Source organism: Coregonus clupeaformis, unplaced genomic scaffold (assembly GCF_020615455.1).
Source record: "Coregonus clupeaformis isolate EN_2021a unplaced genomic scaffold, ASM2061545v1 scaf0001, whole genome shotgun sequence".
In the NCBI taxonomy this organism is placed as follows: domain Eukaryota; kingdom Metazoa; phylum Chordata; class Actinopteri; order Salmoniformes; family Salmonidae; genus Coregonus; species Coregonus clupeaformis.
The window spans coordinates 2,016,482-2,041,674 of NW_025533456.1; the positions used below are offsets into that span (position 1 = coordinate 2,016,482).

Here is a 25,193-nt window from a genome sequence, read left to right on the forward strand (position 1 = left end):
TGGCAAAGCAATAAGGCAATTAGTCTGGATACAGTATATAAAATAATAAAGGTTGCTGCTGAAGAAAATGTATATTTTCTCTGAAAGCTGCTGACTTTGTGACAGGAGGTGTACTGGACTGTAGCACTAAGGTACATGATGAATAAAGAGTCTATTTTCCCTGAAGTCAGATGACTTTGTGACAGGAGGTGTACTGGACTGTAGCACTAAGGTACATGATGAATAAAGAGTCTCTTTTCTCTGAAGTCAGATGACTTTGTGACAGGATGTGTACTGGACTGTAGCACTAAGGTACATGATGAATAAAGAGTCTATTTTCCCTGAAGTCAGATTACTTTATGACAGGAGGTGTACTGGACTGTAGCACTAAGGTACATGATGAATAAAGAGTCTCTTTTCTCTGAAGTCAGATGACTTTGTGACAGGAGGTGTACTGGACTGTAGCACTAAGGTACATGATGAATAAATTGTCTCTTTCTCTGAAGTCAGATGACTTTGTGACAGGAGGTGTACTGGGCTGTAGCACTAAGGTACATGATGAATAAAGTCTCTCTTTTCTCTGAAAGCTGCTGACTTTGTGATAGGAGGAGTTCTGGACTGCAGCACTAAGGTACATGACATAGAAATAGGATCATAAACAATTTAAATAAAGTTACATTAATTCAAGTAGACATGGTCTTTCAACCCTGTGCATCACTCTGAAGCCCCTTCCTTTCTTTGGTCAGCTGATTTCACAGAATAGGCCTGTATCCTGTATTCTCACCACCAGCAGTATTTACCTAGGCACTGCTTTAGCTGACTTGGTTCTGGGTTTTGACAAGAGACAAACAAACAAGTCCTTCTCTTAGGAAGTTGTTCACAAATGTTACCAAAGAACATTGGAAAAACTGGAAAATGTGCCTAGACTGATATCATATCATTGTAGTTTATTGATGCATGGGGTAAACGTTGCATGTTATGATGTGAGGTACTGAAATTTGGCATTTATCTTATCTTATTTATATTAATGTAAATATATCTGTATGTTTTTGAGAATGTGTTAACCACAAAACTATCTTTGTTTTGTTGTTGCCCTTTATAGTTTTAGTAGTAAATCATATCTTTGTAATCACAAGTTCTATGTCACCACCTGTTACATGAGTCTATTCACTTCTTGCCTACTAAGCAATCTGATAACAAAAAGCATAAATGTGTGTTTAAAAACTGTTTGCCGTTGTGCCTAGAGATTAGCTTGCCCATATTACCAACCCTATATGGCCTAAGGAAAGGGTCCCTGGGAGAATAAGTGGTGTGTCTAGCTGAGACTCCATATTGCCAATTTAACATACAAACTCAATTCATTCAAGTTAATTTCGTAATTCCTCACTTTCATAATACATTAATAATCACAATTTAAATAGCAATATGAGATGATGATATATTCTAAATGGGACAAAACAATTAAAATAACACAAATAAAGAATAGAGAATTTGGCTCCAACTGCTTCTACTGAAGAAATCTCATTTATTTGTTTGGAATCGTGCCACCTATCCTGTACCCTCTGCTGAAGAAATGATATCTCTTCTCTGAAATCAGCTGACTTGGTGAGAGGGGGAGTACAGTACTGGAGTGGTGAGGTGAGGTGGGAGGAGAATGCTGGGCTGTTCCACTATAAGACCTGCAACACACATCGGCTCTTTCTCTTTCTTCTTCTCTATTCTTCTGACTGCAGAACTGAAACAAACCATCTCCAGGAGCAGAGGTAAATTAAAAGGGATGAAAAGATGCTAAGATTTTACTTAGTCTGAATCTCAAACCGAACACTTTGAGCACTCGACCACTCGATATGCGCTAGTTGTCGAGTCACCAAATGGCGCAGTGGAAGGATCTTTATCGAGTGGGCATCCTGTGCTAGTGGTGGAGAGTCGATTCTAATATAATCGATTCCTCGACTCGTTGTTCGTTGACTCCCTGTGTCGACTCCCATTTCTGGGTGTCAAACTTCGATTCCAATTCAGTTTTTGTGCAACTACTCAGTCTCATTTATAAAAAAATGAGACTGAGTAGTTGCCATAGGCTACTTCCGAGAACACAAACTTTCGCATCTACCTGGCAGAGTCAAAACCGTGCATCCACTAATCAGAAGCTGTATATCGCAATACTTTATTTCACAATTTCTTGACTTGCAATGTCTCGCAAGTTAACTAAAGTAGGGGCAATCAATGAGTAGGCTATTCTACACGCAAACGACTGAAGACTGAAAACACACAACTTTCATGGAGAAGAGATTGAGAAAGTGAAGGCGAGGGAGAGAGAGGAGGGGCAGGCAGACAGACAGTCGGAACCTTGCGCATAGGCTATAGCTTGGTAATCAGTATCTCGCAATGTCTTGTCTTGCAATGCCTCGTAAATTCATCTAAAGTATATCAAAGTATAGATTTGGCTATTCTATAGCTTTTCTTTAGCTATTTGATAAAAGTTTATTGATAGGCCTATTTGGTCGTCAAACCAAACAAGGTGTATGTCTGCTGGCTGGCGGAAAAGTTTAATTATCCGACTTGTTCAGTAATTAAAGTTGGAAATTCAAACATTGCAGATTGTAAAATACATTTTCGATGCAACAGCATATTAATCAGCTACCAATATCTTTTTCTTGGAATATACAACTGTCTTAGCCTACCTAAACCTGGATGAACATGAGGCTTCTTTGCGCTCTTGCCCAGTTTGGATAGAAAGTTGTTGGCATAAAACCAGTCTATTAATGCCAAATAATACAGCCTAGTCTCAGAGCATTTCGTATTATTCTGTACGTAAATCCGAGAGACTCCATTTAGCAGGATATGTTCCGTTTGGTATGGTTACATAAGACAGATTCAAAAACAAAAGTAGGGTGGCTGGTCGGGGTGGATCGGTAGGCATATAATGCGAATGTCTGGCAAAGGTTTCGAGAACGAATCTCATCATGGACAACAAGTTTAGCAACCCAAAGGTTGAGAGTTCAAATCTCATCATGGACAACTTTAGCTAATTAGCTACTTTTTAACTACTTACTACTTTTTCTCTACTCTACATTAGCTAACCCTTCCCCTAACCCTAACCTTAACCCTTTTAGCTAACCCTTCCCCTAACTTTAACCTTGACACTTTTAGCCAACCCTAACCTTAACCCTAGCCCCTAACTCTATCCCCTAGCCTAGCTAACGTTAGCAAGCTAGCTAACGTTAGCCAACTAGCTAGAATTCGTAACATATCATACGTTTTACAAATTTGGAACATATCATATGTTTTGCGAATTTGTAACTTATAATACAAATTGTAATTCGTAAGATATGATACAAAATGGGTGATGGACATCCACAAATTAATACATTCCTTACGAAACATAACATATTATACTGAAAGGAGTTTCTCGGATTGACATACATAATAATACGAAATGCTCTGGGACCAGGTTGAATAATACAGTCAGTCCACCCTCAAAACACTAGCTTACTAGAGATTGTTTCATTATGCAGTGTAGCCTACAATCTATAGCTATATAGCTATATATATATGGTCCTCTGTAGCTCAGCTGGTAGAGCACGGCGCTTGTAACGCCAAGGTAGTGGGTTCGATCCCCGGGACCACCCATACACAAAAATGTATGCACGCATGACTGTAAGTCGCTTTGGATAAAAGCGTCTGCTAAATGGCATATTATTATTATTATACCGAATTTAGCTGCTATTTATACACTTTTTATAAAAATTACACATCAAATAGCCTAACAATTAGGAAGAAAGTAGTGGCTTGAGGATAAATTCAGCCACTATTTATTGTTGAACTCGGCAGGTTTTCTCTGGCTAATAGTTTATACAAATGGGCTAGAATATTCAAGGTAAATTAAATCAAATTAAATCAAATCCAACTTGAGAGACTCCCCTGTGTAATGTAAAAATCTTCCCAGTGTGAAATAGTTCCCAATCGTTCTGATCGTGTTCTGATTGTGACTTCATGCTGTAAAATTTCTCCCAGCGAGAAAATGTTCCCAGTTCAATAATTGCATGCGCTTCTCTTTATGTGGATGGCTGAGCTTGTGCGGATGCCTCCCTCTCACACCCTCCCTCGACCTTGAAAAACTATTCTGTGGGCACGCGCATATACTTCACCCATCTGCCAACCAATGTTGATCAGGAGTATTGACACTGACCAATCAGAAGCTTGTTGGGGTGTGAGGTCAGTGTATAAATACCCGGATTCACGCATCAAAGTGCTGAGGGTTGATGCGATTGAAAAGATTTGGACGCTTCTTTTTCGATTGACAGTGCATATATTTGTTAGTCAGTTAGTTAGATAGCTAAATCAAGGGCGAGGGAATGTGTGAGATAAACAGTCTTTCCTGAGACATTGTGCATTATATGTCCATTGCTCTGCACCTAATTTAAACTTAGTCTTGAATGATCCATACCAAGATATACCAGAGATAAGGGACTGTTGATATTGCAACCACACAACTCAAACGCCGGTTCATCAGTATTAACGAAATTGTGCCTTTTCTCATCCATAAACGCATCTCAAGTGCAAATACTGTTCAACAGCTCAAATCAGTAGGATGGGGGACATTTGTATTAGGAGGGACGTCTGCCATGGATCGCTAAAATAATGATTATGATCACACTTTCTCAATTTAAATATTATTGGGACACCTGTACATGTGGCAGCAAAGCACGAGTTATCAGTGTAGTCTATCGTCTAGACCAGTGGTTCTCAAACCTCTCCTCGGGGACCCCCGGACGTTTCACAATGTTGTTGTAGCCCTAAACTAATTCACCAGATTCACCTAGTCAGGGCTTGATGATTAGTTGACAAGTTGAATCAGGTGTGCTAGCTCTGGAACAGATAAAATACATGGAATGGCTGGGGGGACCAAGGAGAGGTTTGAGAACCACTGGTCTAGACACGATGTTGAAATATCTTCACGCCTAGAATAAAAACCTCCACTCCAGGCATCCATCAAAAGAGTAAATTGAATGGAGAAAAAAACCCCAGCAATTTGCAAATCTAATCCTGTGAGAATTATCCTCTGGAATAACACACATGCTTGGATAATTAAGTAATAAGGCATGAAGTGGTGTGGTATATGGCCAATATACCACGGCTAAGGGATGTCAATAAGCACGACGCAACACGGAGTGCCTGGATACAGCCCTTAGCCATGGTATATTGGCCATATACCACAAACCCAAGAGGTGCCTTATTGCTATTATAAACGGTTACCAACGTAATTAGAGCAGTAAAAATATTGTTTTTTCATACCCGTGGTATACAGTCTGATATACCACGTCTGTCAGCCAATCAGCATTCAGGGCTCGAAACACCAGTTAATAATAATTACATAACCAATGTCTCTAGTAATACTTGTCCTGTCTGAATAGGGCCATATAACACAGCAAATAGCTTTGGGACACAACATCGGGAGTCTGTGTATTGGTTGGACTCCCTGAGTTGTGTATCGTTCTGGTGGGTGGCGACAGAAAATAACCCTACCACGATATAGCCGGCGTTCACTGACTCCTGATGTTGTGTCCCAAAGTAGCCAGCAGATCCGACCCTCTTGCTCAAAGCTGCACTAGGGTCGGACAGCATTCCTGTGTAGATTAAGACACTGCAGAGCCGGCACGGGATATGGCTCATAAAACATACCTCAATCCAGGGATGACAAATATATACTCAGAATTGTCCAATTAGCCCAACTGTTACACAGATAATTTTGTATTTATTTTATTTAACCTTTATTTAACCAGGTAAGTCAATTAAGAACAAATGATTATTTACAATGATGGCCTAGCAAGAGGCAAAAGGCCTCCTGTGGGGACAGGGCCTGGGATTAAAAATACAAATAAACTAATAGAATGCCTATTTTGTTTGAAGATAGAAGGTGATGTGTAAGTACTAGAAAATGTCTCTGCTGTGCGCAGCCTTGACAGATCCCATGGGATTATGCAGCACAATCTCTACACCGATTGGGCAGCATCATGCTCATGCCAGTCCTCTCTAGAACGCAAAATGTGTCTTCCTAGTAGGACTCCGTTTCAGAGCATATTGAGAGTCGAGCAAGAGTCAACTCCTTTGATTCCAACCACAGGAGTCAGAGTCGACACCAAAAATCATGGAGTCGTTCACCCCTGTGTTGACTCAGTGCCCTTGGTAGCTTCTTCCCAGCAATCTCAGTGTGTTGTTACCTACCAACAACATAGTCACAACCAATGTTCCCTCTAAAGCTTACTACAAGCTCAGCGCAGCGTGTTGCAATGTCGTTTTTCTTCAGAAAAGGGGCGGCTTCTTGTAATACGCTCCGGCTTTCAACATACTTTTTTACTACCTGAAAATTGAGACACACCTTATCATTCCTTCTGCAGCTGTGGGGGCAGTGCTGTCACTTGGTTCCTTGATCTGATCTATAGGCTATATAGGCTATTCATCAAAGGAGCTTATTTTCCATTGATAACCAAATATAATCTCAGTGACTGTTCAAACAGTAAACCAAACAAGAAGTATCCACCCAAAATTGTATTTTGTTTAGAAGTAATAACTAGTGATTACAGGCTATTGTGAAATGGTACAAACTGCTGTAGCTAATAGCTGGCCATGTGCTTTTTTCTCGGTTACCAAAACATTATGAAATTCTATTTTTAAAAGACTTTCGCTCTGCAATATTACTGTTTGCCGCTCTTGAGACGCAGTAGCCAGTATACTTCCTCAAAATAGTCTGAATTAATCTGATAATACAAGAAATCTGTAATTAATTTTGACGTTTTTGCCAAAGAGGTCTTAGTCGTGTAATTTTACATATAACTATGATGTTTGGTGCAGTATTTCTCAAGTGAAAAATGTGCATGAAAACGAGTTGTCTATCGTTGAATAACAACAATACTTTATTGAAGAATCCATCCTGTTGACCAATCACTGACGAAGGGGCATACTTTGCCTTGCCTCAAGAAACATTTTTGTGTGCACGAACAGCCAAAAACACCCATGTGTGATATATATATATATCACACACAAAAACGGATTGGAAATCATGTAGACACCATTAGGGGCCAAGTGTTCGGTTTGAGATTCAGTCTTAAAAGGCTTTTCCAAACTCCAAGAATTTGTTGAGTTCTCACCGTTACTGAGATTGTTGATTAGTTGTATTGTTTCATATACAGTATAACATTCCTCAGTTGAAATGCCATGTACTCTGTCTACAGAGATAACTCACCTGTCAACCTTATCTTCCTTGGTTGGATTACACAACTAAAGACCATCATGGAATGCAAGTAAGTGTCAACAGATTTCATTGTCATTTCAAATGTTATTGAATGTTTAAGATTAATGACGGACACAATCATAAATATTTGGGCATGGTTTCCTGGGCCTTGATTAAGCCTACTCCCGGAGTAAAAACATTCTCAATGAAGAATAGCTCAGGCTTAATCTGAATCAGGGAAACCAGCCCTTAGTCCACTTAAAATCAGTTTAATCCCATCGGTCACAATAGTGAGAAGAAAATTTTTTGGGGGACTTTACAGGCTTTAGAGAAGTTAAAGTTAATAAGTCATGTTATGCATTATTAAGGTGTCTAGTATGATTCAGAGATGTTTCATAAGATTTCTCAAAATGGTCACAAGACCAAGGTGTACTTTTACATACTTTTTTCTTCGAAAATATAATATTTAAAGGGTCTACACTGAGTATACCAAACATCAGGAAAACCTCCCCCCTCCCTTTCGATATTCAGAACAGCCTCAATTCCCCGTTCCACAGGGATGCTGGCCCATGTTAACTCCCAACGCTTTCCACAGTTGTGTCAACTTGGCTGGATGTCCTTTAGGTGGTGGTTCATTCTTGATACACACAGGAAACTGTTGAGCATGAAAAACCCATCAGCGTTGCAGTTCTTGACACAAACCAGTGCGCTTGGCAGCTACTACCACACCCTGTTTAAAGGCACTTTAATCTTTTGTCTTGCCCATTCACCCTCTGAATGGCACACATACACAATCCATGTCTCAATTGTCTCAATACTTAAAAATCCTTCTTTAACCTGTCTCCTCAAAGTGGATTTAACAAGTGACATCAATAAGGGATCATATCTTTCACATGGATTCACCTGGTCAGTCAATGTCATGGAAAGAGCAGGTGTCCATAATGTTTTGTACACTCAGTGTATATAATATGATCAGTTCAATAAGGGAGACCAGAATGGACACACAGACAAACAATTAAACACATAAATGATAAAAGACAAAAACAACTTAAAGAAAATCAACAACAACCAAAATCATTGCAACATAAAGTATATTGCATTATTTGCCAGTGAAGCAGTGATTGATTTCAATAAATAGAGACACAGACAATTCATATAAATCTCAAGGGCCAGCAAACAATAGCCACATAGGAAAGTCATTGAGCAGGACAATGCTATCTCCCATTTGCAAGAACAAACACTGTTTAATAAGTTCCTTGGAAATAGCATGTGACCAGTTGGCCAGAGTTTTGGGTTTGGCCCCATACAATCTGGCAGTAGACCTCTTAAACTGGGCGATGTCAAAGAACACAAGTACCCAAAATCTACACAGGACAATATTTGGTTCGAACCAGCTCCTCAGATTTTTTTTTGCCTGCTGTTATAGCAGCCATAACAATTTTCCTCGCTTGATAGGTCAACGAAATGCTAGGACTGTAAGGAGGGGGACCGAGTGGCGTAGCGGTCTAAGGCACTGCATCACAGACCCGGGTTCGATCCCGGGCTGTATCACAACCGGCCGTGAACGGGAGCCCCATAGGGCGGCGCACAATTGGTCCAGCGTCGTCCGGGTTAGGGGAGAGCTTGGCCGGGGTAGGCCGTCATTGTAAATAAATAAAAATTCTTAACTGACTTGCCTAGTTAAATAAAGGTTAAATGAAGGTTAAATAAAAAACAATAGGAGAAGGGATGGGCAAACAGGGAGGCTCGTGTCTAGAATGACTATATGTCCTGGATGGGAATTGGTGAAATATCCACATAACATCATCCATTGTCTTATAACACTACCTGTGATCTGGCTGTAAGTGGAGAACATCATGGACGAGCACAATGCAATAATTGTGTATGATCTTCTATGTAGAAAAACACCCATTCACTTCCATTCATTTTGCCAAACAGTCATTTTGTGCTGAGTTGGGAAGTGGCCAACCATACCTTCTAACGAGTCCTGTGTGACCTGTGAGCATCATAGAGCAAAACAGGCGACATGTCTGTGTAAGTGAGAACCTTTCAGAATGGGGTCATAAGCTTTTCAGAATGGGGTCATAATAGTTTGTAGCTCAAACCGTTCAGACTTTACAGATGTTCTTGCGAGGAGAACTGTTTTCAGGGATCTTCCCTTGTCACAAACACCGCTCTAGCTCGCCCCATCCACTGCACAGACTCATAGTGGGTGTCAGTGGACCTTGGGCGGACACTTTTAATGTACTTCTATGTCAGCAGCCAAGGGGTCTACAGCTGCCTGGAACTCCCAGTGAGTGCTGTACCCCCTGAGCACACAGAAACCAATGACGTGCAACCAGAGAAAACCAAGGGCTGCCCCCTGGCAAGTCCCTCCACAACAGAGCACTGAAGTCAGCCTGAAACAGCTGCATTTGGGAGCCGCCTTACAACAGCACTGAAATCAGCCTGAAACAGCTGCAAATTAACAAAACAACAATAAAACATATGCTTTATTAGCTCAAACAAGATCCGTGCTCTACCCACACAGGACCTCATCATATACAGTTACCATCTTATACTCACTTTTAAATGTGATAAGTTATCTGCCTATGTTCAGTATAATTACACTTTTGCATCAACTATGATGGGCTATTTCTCTCTCTATTAAATCAATCTATAGGTTGCATTCTCTGTTCTAATGTGATGAGAAAAAAGTAGATATTCCTCTTATGCAACACTTCCTTACTTCCCATAATGTAGGTGGGTAGATGCCACCTTCACATGCAAGCAGAACTAGGAAACTCAGAAATTGCTAACTTGTTGAACGAGGCACATATATAAAATCTCAACTGGTATCAAGGACTTCTTACAGGTTAATGCAAAACCAGGGGTAATGCCGCGATCACGTGGTATTCGGAACTAAGAAACTCAGTAATTTCCAACTTGCTATGCTGAACAAAAATATAAACGCAACATTTAAGCTTTTTTCTTTCAAATGTTGTGTACAAATTTGGTTACATCCCTGTTAGTGAACATTTCTCCTTTGCCAAGAACCTGATTAAAACAGCCTGATCATTACACAGGTGCACCTTGTGCTGGGGACAATAAAAGGCCACAATGTGCAGTTTTGTCACAACACAAGATGTCTCAAGTTTTGAGGCAGCATACAATTGGCATGCTGACTGCAGGAATGTCCACCAGAACTGTTGCCAGATAATTGAATGTTCATATTTCTACAGTCGTTTTAGAGAATAAGGAAATACTTCCAACCTGCCTCACAACCACAGACCACGTGTATGGCGTTGTGTTGGCGAGCGGTTTGCTGAATTCAACGTTGTGAACAGTGTCCCATGGTGGCGTTGGGGTTATGGTATTGGCAGGCATAAGCTACGGACAATGAAGACAATAACATTTTATCGATGGCAATTTGAATGCACAGAGATACCGTGACGAGATCATGGGGCCCATTGTCGTACCATTCATCCACCGCCATGACCTCTTGTTTCAGCATGATAATGCACGGCCCCATGTCGCAAGGATCTGTACACAATTCCTGGAAGCTGAAAATGTCCCACTTCTTCCATGGCTTGCATACTCACCGGACATGTCACTCAATGAGCATGTTTGGGATGCTCTGGATCTACGTGTACGACAGCATGTTCCATTTCCTGCCAATTTCCAGCAACTTCGCACAGCCATTGAAGACGAGTGGGACAACTTAAATGCTGTATAGACCTCCTTTATCTTTTTATTCGTTAAAACACGTGTGTGAAACAGATGAGTAAAAACGTGGGATATTGTCATATATGCAAGAAAGCGTGCCTTTTGAATTCTGTCTAACGTTAGTAGCTAGAAGCCTTATCAATAATGCACCATGCAATATAGGCACTGTGCACTTCAGATGGACCAAGCGGAATAGTTTGAAAATATCCCTCTGGTGGCCCAGTTGACCTATTTTAAGAAATGCCATTGTAATTTGTTACAGGATATAATCACTGCCACCTGCTCAGGTTAGCATAGGGCTACATGTTCAAGGTTATGTTATGGGGACAGCTAACATGTAGTGTTTGATCACGTCCAACTATGTCAATGACATAAATTCACATTTTAAGATGGAGAAACAGTTTAAACAAACATTTTCTAATGTTCTCAATTATGGCCACAACGAGAAATCTGAAAATAAATCAATAATGGTGAATGATCTGATAACTGCATATATATCTCTGCATGGGATAAACATATCATAAAAACAGGGGAAAGTAAAGACAATCAATTTGTGAGAGAGACTGATGATGGGGAGAAGAAGGTATTATCCCTAGTACTAGGATTTCTAAGGCACCAGGTATCCACAATATTAAAATCTTCCAAAAAGGTCTTAATATAGCTTGAAGGTGCCCGGCATGCCGTACTGTCAGTATTAGTGGTATCAATGTAGAATCTACTGTCAGGTTAAAATCTCTCCCAAGAATGGTCACTGAGTTTGGGAAGTCTAGCAATTTAACCTTTAAAAACATTTGGCGCATAGATGGAAGACATAATTAATTTAGTACCATAGATAATAACAGAGGGATAACAATACTTCCATCAGCATACCCCAAACTTCGCATTAAGCTTCCTCTTAATTACAGCCTTATGTTTAATAACTAAGGATATCTGGTGTTTGCTTACGCCAACCCTTCCATTAAATCTATTTGTAGTTAACATTCATTCATTTTCATGGAGGACTGATATGGCAGAGAGAGTTGGTTGACTAATCAAACCATTGACCAAGTCAGTCAGGTTGAATGCCATTAAATCTCTGTGTCAAACATAAACATATTCCTCTACAGAGTAAAACTGTAATAATGTAACCCAGTCTGTGCAAATCAAGACTCCAAGGAAAAGAGGCAGGGAAGAAGCATAAATGTAAATAGATTTCAATGTAATGTGTTATTTTATTATATTAAATAGAACAACAGATTTAGGATACTTTATCTTATGTTAAAGCCTAAAAAGTAGAGATGTTGAGTCACCCCCTATTCCACTGTTATGACGAGTTTCTCTGGCATCAAGAACTTCAGGATGTAAGAGAGTAGTCGACACTCATATGGGGAGTTGATTCATCATTATTTAATTCAGTACTGGATTCAATGACAGACGGTACGTGCATAGCCTCTTGTCATATGAATGACTTCCATAGAAAGTCTCTCAGTTGATATAATGCTCTCCGATCTACTTCTGTCCCACACAGTTGCCAACCATTATTGAGTGTCACTCATCTACTACAATAGCATCCCCATACATATCGTGTGGCACCCTAGGCAGGCCAGTCCCTCACGTACTCCTTCTAAGATTATCACAAGTGGCCCCCAATCTATCTTGGCACACCGACACTCTGTCACTCACCAGTGGCCTCTATTATACATGGCGTGTCCTTGTCCTCTCTCCCACATGCAGCTCAGGAGTTTACAAACATTAATAATCTTGTATCAAACAGTCGTCATATCAACCATCCTTAAGATCTCTGAGTAAAATTAAAATAAATGACGGCTCATATAGACAGAGTGGGACTGGCTTAGAGCAAAGAATATGACCACAATGGCCATTAAATAAATGACATTATTCATGATAAACATGAACTAGTTGATCCATGCCATGAAGATAACAACAATCCTGGGGAAACATTATCGGAGGGCTAAGCCCCAACTTAGACATTTGTGTCCCTAAGGTTGTGGACATCATTCATATTGTAAAGTAAGAGGATGTTTATTGTCAAGGTACAATTTAATGTATAATGAAATGCATAGGGCATAAGAGTATAACACATGTTCATATATTTTAGGGACACGTCATCAAAAATACAAGACACCATTGCAATAAGTACCTGTATCAATCAAGGACCTCCTGCAAGGTATCAGCTGGTAACAAAGAAACAGTATCTAGATGATGAAGACATGCTCAGAAGATGTACCTTTGGAGATAGAGATCACTGTAAGATCAACAAAACCATTCTGATAGTGGGAGAGACAGGATCAGGGAAGTCATCTCTGATCAATGCCATGGTCAATTATGTCCTGGGTGTAGAGTGGAAGGATAACGTCTGGTTTGAGATCGTTGAAGAGGAAAAAGGAAGTCAGACTGAAAGTCAAACTACAGCGATCACTGTATATGAAGTCTTCGGGTGTGAGGGCCTGAGAGTCCCCTGCTCTCTCACCGTCATTGACACTCCTGGGTACGGACACACCAGAGGGATCCAAGAAGACCAACAGATCTCTGGAAAACTGTTGGAGTTGTTTAGGACTACAGATGGGATTCATCAACTTGATGCTGTGGGTTTAGTGGTGAAGGCATCTGAGAATCGACTCAGTGACAGACAGAAGTACATCTTCGATGCAGTTTTGTCTTTATTTGGCAAAGACATGGAGAAGAACATTGTAGCCCTCATCACACACTCACTATGGATGTACCCAAATAATGCCCTTGAAGCTATTACAAAAGCAAACGTTCCCTGTGCCAAGAATGACAGGAATCAACCCGTTCATTTTGTGTTCAACAACTGTCAATGTGAAGTCTTTGATGAGGAAAATGAAGATTATAAAGAATGTGTGTCTAGTCAGAAGACAGCTTGGGACAAGGGAGTAAAGTCCATGGACAAGTTTTTCGACTATAAAATGGAACCAACAAGCATAAAGATGACTGAAGGAGTTCTGAGAGAGCGCAAACAACTGGAGGCGTGTGTCAGCAACATACACGAGAGGATCCACATGATTGATCTGAAGCAGGATGAAATCAAGCAGACTCAAGAAGCACTCGATAAACACAAGAAAGAAATGGAGGAAAACAAGAACTTTAATTATACTGTTGATGTGCCGTACAAAGAAAAGGAAGATACAAAAGAAGAGAAGGCAACCACCTGCAGTGTCTGTGAGGAGAACTGTCACTATCCAGGCTGCTGGTGGGTCAACGATCTCTCATGGTGCAGTGCGATGAAGAAGAACTACTGCACTGTGTGTACTGGCAAATGTCACTACACCAAGCATGTCAAAGAAAATAAAATATATGTTGGAAAGACCAAGGAGGTTACAAGGACATATGAAGATTTGAAAAAGAAGTATAAAATAAATGAGCAAGTTACTGGGGAGAAAGGGAATGTGATCATCAGACTTCAGATAGAGTTGGAGCAGTTCACACTCCAGAAGGCCAAACTGGTGGAGGAATCCTACCAGTGCCTCGTCAAACTGGAAGAGACCGCTTTGAAGGCTCTCTCACTGTCCACTGCTGTGCATCTTGGCTTCCTGATTGAGAAGATGAAGGAGAAAGGAAACACAGAGAAGGTTCAGAAACTGGAGGAGATGAAGAAGAGAGCTAAGGAGGAACACAGGGGAACTTTAGATTACTTTAAAGCTGGTGTGAGTAAAGTGTGGCATAGTAATGCAAAGATGTGGAAAAACCACATGAACATTTAGAAAATAAATGCTGAAAAGAAAAAAGAGCAGTGTTGTTATTCATGATTTTTCTGTTCAAGAAATACTTGACAAGAGTAGTAGGTTAAGGCCCAGTTCTCTGTGACATTTTAGAGACACACTTGCATATGCCCATGCACATACAGTGGGGGAAAAAGTATTTAGTCAGCCACCAATTGTGCAAGTTCTCCCACTTAAAAAGATGAGAGGCCTGTAATTTTCATCATAGGTACACGTCAACTATGACAGACAAAATGAGAGAAAAAAAATCCAGAAAATCACATTGTAGGATTTTTAATGAATTTATTTGCAAATTATGGTGGAAAATAAGTATTTGGTCAATAACAAAAGTTTCTCAATACTTTGTTATATACCCTTTGTTGGCAATGACACAGGTCAAACGTTTTCTGTAAGTCTTCACAAGGTTTTCACACACTGTTGCTGGTATTTTGGCCCATTCCTCCATGCAGATCTCCTCTAGAGCAGTGATGTTTTGGGGCTGTCGCTGGGCAACACGGACTTTCAACTCCCTCCAAAGATTTTCTATGGGGTTGAGATCTGGAGACTGGCTAGGCCACTCCAAGACCTTGAGATGCTTCTTACGAAGCCACTCCTTCATTGCCCGGGCGGTGTGTTTGGGATCATTGTCATGCTGAAAGACCCAGCCATGTTTCATCTTCAATGCCCTTGCTGATGGAAGGAGGTTTTCACTCAAAATCTCATGATACATGGCCCCATTCATTCTTTCCTTTACACGGATCAGTCGTCCTGGTCCCTTTGCAGAAAAACAGCCCCAAAGCATGATGTTTCCACCCCCATGCTTCACAGTAGGTATGGTGTTCTTTGGATGCAACTCAGCATTCTTTGTCGTCCAAACACGATCGAGTTGAGTTTTTACCAAAAAGTTATATTTTGGTTTCATCTGACCATATGACATTCTCCCAATCCTCTTCTGGATCATCCAAATGCACTCTAGCAAACTTCAGATGGGCCTGGACATGTACTGGCTTAAGCAGGGGGACACGTCTGGCACTGCAGGATTTGAGTCCCTGGCGGCGTAGTGTGTTACTGATGGTAGGCTTTGTTACTTTGGTCCCAGCTCTCTGCAGGTCATTCACTAGGTCCCCCGTGTGGTTCTGGGATTTTTGCTCACCGTTCTTGTGATCATTTTGACCCCACGGGGTGAGATCTTGCGTGGAGCCCCAGATCGAGGGAGATTATCAGTGGTCTTGTATGTCTTCCATTTCCTAATAATTGCTCCCACAGTTGATTTCTTCAAACCAAGCTGCTTACCTATTGCAGATTCAGTCTTCCCAGCCTGGTGCAGGTCTACAATTTTGTTTCTGGTGTCCTTTGACAGCTCTTTGGTCTTGGCCATAGTGGAGTTTGGAGTGTGACTGTTTGAGGTTGTGGACAGGTGTCTTTTATACTGATAACAAGTTCAAACAGGTGCCATTAATACAGGTAACGAGTGGAGGACAGAGGAGCCTCTTAAAGGAGAAGTTACAGGTCTGTGAGAGCCAGAAATCTTGCTTGTTTGTTATTGACCAAATACTTATTTTTCACCATAATTTGCAAATAAATTCATTAAAAATCCTACAATGTAATTTTCTGGATTTTTTTTCTCAATTTGTCTGTCATAGTTGACGTGTACCTATGATGAAAATTACAGGCCTCTCATCTTTTGAAGTGGGAGAACTTGCACAATTGGTGGCTGACTAAATACTTTTTTCCCCCACTGTACATATGAAGAAGTTCCACTTTCACACACACACGGAGAACAAAGAAGAATGAACATTGAGAGAGAATTGAAATGAATTGAAGAAAAGAAGAACAAGAAGAAAAATAAATGAATTTGGACTGGAACTTATTAAGATAATAATTCAAGGTTAAATATGTAAAATGCTGAAAGTATGGGGAATCATACAGTGGGGTATATTAAAGGGGGATTAAAGGAATGCAGTAAAATGGTTAATAATGTGATAATGTTGTTTGCTTTAAGGTATGATGCATATAGACTATGTTTGTTAAGCTTAGAGGAACAAGGCCTTAGGAGGAGGTTGATAATGAAAGGTTATAATGTTGAGATGTTGTAATGATGAAATGTTTAAGTTGTCGGATATTTAAGATGTGAGTAATGTAGAAATATTTGACTAATATATAATCAACTCAAAAATATCTCTCAAAACACCGGAGCTTGTGAATCCAAGAATTAGACTTTATAGCATAACAAAGCCGAGCTTGCACCATGGAACAACTGTCTCTCTCTGGCTTAGAGATCTCTTATATACACACAAATGAAAAAACATGCGTACATTCCTAACTTATTTGAGTTCTGCCCCACCCTTCTTTTTCAACGTCCAGCTGTCACACAATGTCCACTCCAAAAGGTCATGAATGCTTTTTTCTATATGAAGCCTCTCATTCTATCATTCTATTGGCTGCGTGGCTTAGGCCCCTTCTTAAAAAAGAACTACGGTAATGCATACCATGTGTCTATAACAAGCCCATGGGCCACAGTTTGAGAGCCTCTGTGAAAGAACACATGCATTCATTTAAACATAATCATGTTTATTACTAATATTATTATTTTACCTTTGACCTCTCCCTACATTTGCCTTAATGATACATAAAATAATACCATAGTAATAAATTGAGTTGGAGTAAGATTATAATTGAGTGAAGTAGGGAATATTAATGTTGAAATATTAATGTTTAGAAATTAATGGGTTAAAAGTTAATGATAATGGAGTGTATTAAGGGTGCTAGCTTGCATTGGAAATTACCTGGTCAGAGCGGCTAGGAGGAGACATCCTGTCAAGGCGGGCATCCTGTGTAAGCAAACATCCTGCCTAGGTGGGGAAAGGAGCAATGTCCGCATTAGGTGTTAATCACTTAATGCGTCATGGGGGGTTGGCAGAAAGGAAGATGGAGGGTATAAAGAGCCATGATTTTAGAGAAGGGGAGAACTCTCTTTGAGCTTGCTGGAAGAACCTGTCGACTGCTGGAAGAACCTGTGAACTGCTGGAAGAAGATTCTTGCTGTAGCTTTTTAGCAAAAAAAATACTTTTCGATTTTTATTATACTCTTATTTTTATTATACTCAGTTAAGGTAACATTCTAGGGGGAACCCTTAAGGCTAGCCCATTGATAGAAGTGTGTTAAAGTACTGTTTAGAGTTTTTAGACGCCGTCTGAGGGACTGATCATCCTGAAGGGGGGGAGCCAAAAAACTGTTGATAGAGTTGTAGAAGGTAAGAAACCATTTACCTTGTTATTAAATATTGTGCTTCTCATAACATTGTAATCGACAACAAATATTTTGTTGGCACACCCCAATAAGGGTTTAGTTAAGGGCGCTGAAGGGGTCTATCAATTTAATTTACTGTTTATGTGTGCTTGGTGATATTGATTTGTGATTGATTGAATGATCTGAGATTTTTTATTTCTGTTTCTGGAATTTTGAATAAACTTACTTTATTGTTCTGAAACCCTGTGTCATCAAAGAGTCATAAAAGTGCATGTCGTTTTACTCTAGGTTTCCAGAATAGACTTGATTAATTTAGGAATTTTTTCACCATCTGGTTTGTTAGGTTCGGGGATCCGAGTGGCTGGTATAAAGGAACCTAACCTGAGACCCAACTACAGTTACTGAGTGCATTGGTAGGAGTCGTAGGGAGGGGCGTCTCTGGGCTAAAGCCAACCCGTTCAAAGTGTGCTGAGGTTGAAACTATACCAGACATTGACTTACCTGGCGCCGACGAAGATGGCGGCCTCGCGACTAGCTCTTAGGAAACTTTGCAGTATTTTGTTTTTTTATGTATTATTTTTTACATTTTTAGCTCAGAAAGGGTTTTGCATCATTACATAAAGCCGGCAAAAACTATTGGATATCAGAGCGGCGGTAACTCACCAGCATTACGACCAGGAATACGACTTTCACGAAGCAGATTCTTTGTTTGCTCTCCCCAGGGCAACTGAACTGATTCCAGCGGCTGACCCAAAACGTCGCCGGCGGAGGAGAGGCAGTCAGAGCGGCCTGCTGGTTCGACTTAGGAGGCGCGCACACCACCCACCGCTTCCAAGTATTCTACTCGCTAATGATCAGTCTTTGGTTAACAAGATCGGCGAACTACGGGCAAGGATTTCTTTCCAGAGAGACATGAAGGCCTGTAACATACTCTGTTTCACGGAAACACGGCTCTCTTGGGATATTCTGTCGGAATCGGTCCGGCCAGATGGGTTCTCAGTTCATCGCGCAGACAGGAATAAATATCTCTCCAGGAAGCAGAAGGGCGGAGGTGTGTGTTTCATGATTAACGACTCATGGTGTAATTGTAGTAACATACAGGAACTTGAGTCCTTCTGTTCACCCGACCTAGAATATCTCACAAATAAATGCAGACCGTATTATCTCCCAAGATAATTTTCTTCGGTTATAGTCACGGCCGTGTATATCCCCCCTCAAGCCGATACCACGACGGCCCTCAAAGACCTTCACTGGACCTTATGCAAACTGGAAACCACATATCCTGAGGCTGCATTTATTGTAGCCAAGGATTTTAACAAAGCAAATTTGAGGACTAGGCTGCCGAAGTTCTATCAACATATCGACTGTTGTACTCGCGCTGCTATAATCCTCGACCATTGCTATTCGAACTTCCGGGATGGTTATAAGGCCCTCCCCCGCCCTCCTTTCGGCAAATCTGACCACAACTCCATTTTGCTTCTCCCTTCCTATAGGCAGAAACTCAAACAGGAAGTACTCGTGCTAAGGACTATTCAACGCTGGTCTGCCCAATCGGAATCCACGCTTTAAGACTGTTTTGATCACGCGGACTGGGATATGTTCCGGGTAGCTTCCGAAAATAATTTAGACGTATACACTGAAACGGTGACTGAGGTTATCAGGAAGTGTATAGGTGATGTGGTTCCCACTGTGACTATTAAAACCTACCCTAACCAGAAACCGTGGATAGATGGCAGCATTCGCGCAAAACTGAAAGCGTGAACCACCGCATTCAACCATGGCAAGGTGACTGCGAATATGGCAGAATAGAAACAGTGTAGCTACTCACTCCGCAAGGCAATTAAACTGGCAAAACATCAGTATAGAGACAAAGTGGAGTCGCAATTCAACGGCTCAGACTCGAGACGTATGTGGCAGGGTGTACAGACAATCACGGACTACAAAAGGAAAACCAGCCACGTCGCCGACACCGACGTCTCGCTTCCAGACAAGCTAAACACCTTCTTCGCCCGCTTTGAGGATAACACAGTACCACTGATGAGGCCCACTACCAAGGACTGTGGCCTCTCCTTCTCCATGGCCGACGTGATTAAGACATTTAAGCATGTTAACCCCCGCAAGGCTGCCGGCCCAGACGGCATCCCTAGCCGCGTCCTCAGAGCATGTGCAGACCAGCTGGCTGGTGTGTTTATGGACATATTCAATCTCTCCCTATCCCAGTCTGCTGTCCCCACATGCTTCAAGATGGCCACCATTGTTCCTGTACCCAAGAAAGCAAAGGTAACTGAACTAAATGACTATCGCCCTGTAGCACTCACCTCTGTCATCATGAAGTGCTTTGAGAAACTAGTCAAGGATCATATCACCTCTACCTTACCTCTCTCCCTACACCCACTTAAATTTGCTTACCGCCCCAATAGATCCACAGACGATGCAATCGCCATCACACTGCCCTATCCCATCTGGACAAGAGGAATACCTATGTAAGAATTCTGTTCATTGACTATAGCTCAGCATTCAACACCATAGTACCCTCCAAGCTCATCATTAAGCTTGAGGCCCTGGGTCTGAACCCCGCCCTGTGCAACTGTGTCCTGGACTTCCTGACGGGCCGCCCCCAGGTGGGGAAGGTAGGAAACAACATCTCCACTTCGCTGATCCTCAACACTGGGGCCCCTCAAGGGTGCGTGCTCAGCCCCTTCCTGTACTCCCTGTTCACCCATGACTGCGTGGCCAATCACGCCTCCAACTCAATCATCAAGTTTGCAGACGACACAACAGTAGTAGGCTTGATTACCAACAATGACGAGACCGCCTACAGGGAGGAGGTGAGGGCTCTGGGAGTGTGGTGCCAGGAAAATAACCTCTCACTCAACATCAACAAAACAAAGGAGATGATCGTGGACTTCAGGAAATAGCAGAGGGTGCACCCCCCTATCCACATCGACGGGACCACAGTGGAGAAGGTGGAAAGCTTCAAGTTCCTTGGCGTACACATCACCGACAAACTGAAATGGTCCACCCACGCAGACAGTGTGGTGAAGAAGGCGCAACAGAGCCTCTTCAACCTCAGGAGGCTGAAGAAATTCGGCCTAGCACCTAAAAGCCTCCCAAACTTTTACAGATGCACAATTGAGAGCATCCTGTCGGGCTGTATCACCGCCTGGTACGGCAACCGCACCGCCCACAACCGCAGGGCTCGCCAGAGGGTGGTGCGGTCTTCCGAACGCATTACCGGGGGTAAACTACCCGCCTTCCTAGACACATACAACACCCGATGTCACAGGAAGGCCAAGAAGATCATCAAGGACATCAAACACCCGAGCCACTGCCTGTTCACCCCGCTATCGTCCAGAAGACGAGGTCAGTACAGGTGCATCAAAGCTGGGACCGAGAGAATGAAAAACAGCTTCTATCTCAAGGCCATCAGACTGTTAAATAGCCATCACTAACTGACCTGCCATTGGGTAGGCAGGGGCGAGTTGATTGTTAATCCTGTATTTTAGTTTTGACATACTGTACATTTTATGTTACCAGATAATATGCTGTATGACACTATATACATTATAAGGAGAACCATATTTCTGTTTCTGTAATGTTTTGTTTCTTAATCTGAAAATGGTTGTTACATTATCATTGAACTATATACTTAGGTGTTATTTAGCTGTCTACAATGATTATATAACTGCCTACAATAATAACAAACTTCTGTCAATGTTTTTCATATACATGAATAACCTTCTTTGTAAATTAATCTTAGTCAAGATGAAATATTTTTTTGTAACTTAAATCACGTGGTTTTAAAAAGACCCAAAAATCTCATTTTTGTTTTCATGAATTTTTACAATATAGCCTTTTACAATATAGCCAATATGGACTTTGCAGCTGGCCCATCTAGCAGAAATCGCTCAGTTCTGCCTGAAGGGCAAGAATCATGACAATAAACGTCAATTGGCCCATCAAATTACATCCATTCAACCATTCCATTAGAGTGCCCAGCACTTCCCTTCGCACCCCACCCACAGGACCCCAGCCCTATCTCCCCGATGATAGTGTTATGGGGCTGCAGGGGTTATATTTAGCCAGCCCTTTGTGAGTATACTGCACTCTTAGAAAAAAAAGGTGCTATCTAGAACCAAAAAGGGTTATTTAACTGTCCCATAGGAGAACCCTTTGAAGAACCCCTTTTGTTTCCAGGTAGAACCCATTTGGTTTCCATGTAGAACCTTTTCCACAGAGGGTCCTATATGTAACCCAAAATAGAACAAAAGGGCTTCATAACAGTTCTGTGGCTGTCCACATAGCAGAAACCTTTTTGGTTCCAGATAGAACTAAGAGTGTGGCCATGCTAGGTGGATTCCAGTGGTATGCTCAGCTCCAACACAAACCAACCAGCAGTCATTATGAAAATTCTCAGTGGGTAGAAAAATTGAGTTTTTTTTTTTTCCCCTTTTAACTTACACATTCTGGAGCCCAAGAACACTACAGGCTAATAGGAGGGATGGCCAAGAGTCGACTGACAATATCAGTTTACTGTAACAGAGCACCATCAAGTGGATGATCAAAAAAAGTGTATTAAAAAAGCACAATGCAAAGATATTGTAAAAGCACAGGCCATTAGAAGAAAACAGATATATGTGAAATTCATATACAAAATATATTATTCTATCATCTGAATGACAGAAATAATTAATAAAATATAATACATTTCAGTACATTTATAACCCAAAAATGCATTACGCAATACACAGCAGATAAAATTGCTGTAGTTGAGATAAGATCCATCATAATTACAGCATTTTTTAAAGCAGATACAGTAATCCACAATCAAACTATGATAAAAATATATATGTTCGTCAATAAAATAAAAATCATTGTTGTACTGTGTGTTGTTGTGTGTGTGTGTGTGTGTGTGTGTGTGTGTGTGAGTTTGTATAATCCATGTTCCCAGGTTTCCATCTCCCTCAAGGACCTGTAACATATCATCACACAAAGTTATTTATCCCTCCATCTCCCTCAAGGACCTGTAACATATCACTAAAAAAAGTTATGTATCCCTCCATCTCCCTCAAGGACCTGTGACATATCACCACACAAAAGTTATTTATCCCTCCATCTCCCTAGAGGACCTGTAACATATCATCACACAAAGTTATTTATCCCTCCATCTCCCTCAAGGACCTGTAACATATCACTAAAAAAAGTTATTTATCCCTCCATCTCCCTCAAGGACCTGTAACATATCACCACACAAAGTTATTTATCCCTCCATCTCCCTCAAGGACCTGTAACATATCACCGTACATTTATAACCCAAACATTCATTACGCAATACAAAGCAGATAAAATTGCTGTAGTTGAGATAAGATCCATCATAATTACAGCATTTTTTCAAGCAGATACAGTAATCCACAATCAAACTATGATAAAAATATATATGTTCGTCAATAAAATAAAATAAAAATCCTTGTTGTACTGTGTGTTGTTGTGTGTGTGTGTGTGTGTGTTTGTATAATCCATGTTCCCAGGTTTCTCCTGCTCCTCCTCTGAGTCCCTCCATCTCCCTAGCGGACCTGTAACATATCATCACACAAAGTTATTTATCCCTCCATCTCCCTCATGGACCTGTAACACATCACCACAAAAAGTTATTTAACCTTCCATCTCCCTCAAGGACTTGTAACATATCACCACACAAAGTTATATATCCCTTCGTCTCCCTCATGGACCTGTAACATATCACCACACAAAGTTATTTATCCCTCCATCTCCCTCAAGGACCTGTAACATATCACCACACAAAGTTATTTATCCCTCCATCTCCCTCAAGGACCTGTAACATATCACCACACAAAGTAATATTGTATAAATACTGTGAATAGATACAGTATACTTTGACATTGGAGCATCAGTTCCATATACTGTAAGTGTAATACCTTGATAAACCATGTATTAGAAAAATGTCGTTACTACAGCCTCTGCTGTTGAGCCTGTGTTGTGTTACGTTCATGTGCAAGCTTCAAAGAAATGACATGTCAGTAATTTAAATCAATAAATTATTTCTGGGTAACAATTAATTACCTACCTGTGATTGTTTTCATAAAAAATGGTCAGAAAAAAAAGCTTCTTAGCAAAGGGTAATTTCTCAAGCAAGAATTTAGCTAGGACTGTCTGGGAGTGGCCTGAGTGGAAAACTGAAAATGATCTCTTTCTTATTGGTCTATTAACTAATTTACCACATAGTGATGTCACCATGGAAGGCCACAACTCCATCCCACCAAAACAGGTGGAAATGTCTATCGGTCTTTTCAAAACCGCTCTTAAACTAAAATGGCATTATTATAATTTTAACAACATCCTAGTGTGGAAATATAAAACACAGGAAAATCACGTTTTTGACTGCACTGGACCTCTTAAGAGTGACAGTTGTTTGAATTCTTTGATGTACTGTCCACTCAATTATTTTTTACATTTTACATTCATGTGAACTAAGTAACCTGATTTGGTTTAGCCAATGAGAATTCTTGTTAAAGTTTTGGTCCAATTGCGTAAACTCTGGGTTTTCTGTGGCACAGGACTTTTGAGGTACTCGAAGGGGTGATGCTGCTCGAGACATGAGAACTGAGACGGACACTATCGTTGTTGAATTTAAAACTTTTACATTTGAAGAGATTACGAATTGCATTTAGTAAAGAGACTGTTGCTTAATTTAAATTTTACTTACCTGTTACAAGTGTACAGAAAGTCTTGTTAAATATCAAATAAAAATCAAATCGTATTTGCCACATGCACCGAATACAACAGGTGTAGACATTACAGTGAAATGCTTACTTACAAGTCCTTAACAAACAATGCAGTTTAAGAAAAAAATAAAAATAGCAAATAATTAAAGAGCAGCAGTAAAATAAAATAACAGTAGGGAGGTTATATACAGGGGGTACCGGTACAGAGTCAATGTGCGGGGGCACCAGTTAGTCGAGGTAATTGAGGTAATATGTAAATGTAGGTAGAGTTAAGGTGACTATGCATAAATAATAAACAGAGTAGCAGCAGCGTAAAGGAGGGGGTTGGGGGGGGGGGTGGGTGGATTGCAAATAGTCTGGGTAGCAATGATTAGCTGTTCAGGAGTCATATGGCTTGGGGGTAGAAGCTGTTAAGAAGCCTTTTGGACCTAGACTTGGCGCTCCGGTACCGCTTGCCGTGCGGTAACAGAGAGAATAGTCTATGACTAGGGTGGCTCGAGTCTTTTACAAATTTTAGGGCCTTCCTCTGACACCGCCTGGTATAGAGGTCCTGGATGGCAGGAAGCT

General features: G+C 41.0%; 1 protein-coding gene across 1 annotated transcript; it reads left to right on the top strand.

The window, feature by feature from the left end:
* Nucleotides 1-1,698: 1,698 nt before the first annotated feature.
* LOC123482926 lies at nucleotides 1,699-14,812 on the top strand. Its single transcript, XM_045212159.1, has 3 exons — nucleotides 1,699-1,742; nucleotides 7,212-7,280; nucleotides 13,014-14,812. The coding sequence occupies exons 2-3, from the start codon at nucleotides 7,270-7,272 to the stop codon at nucleotides 14,635-14,637; spliced, it is 1,635 nt and encodes a 544-aa protein (XP_045068094.1). The 5' UTR covers nucleotides 1,699-1,742; nucleotides 7,212-7,269; the 3' UTR covers nucleotides 14,638-14,812.
* Nucleotides 14,813-25,193: the final 10,381 nt, after the last annotated feature.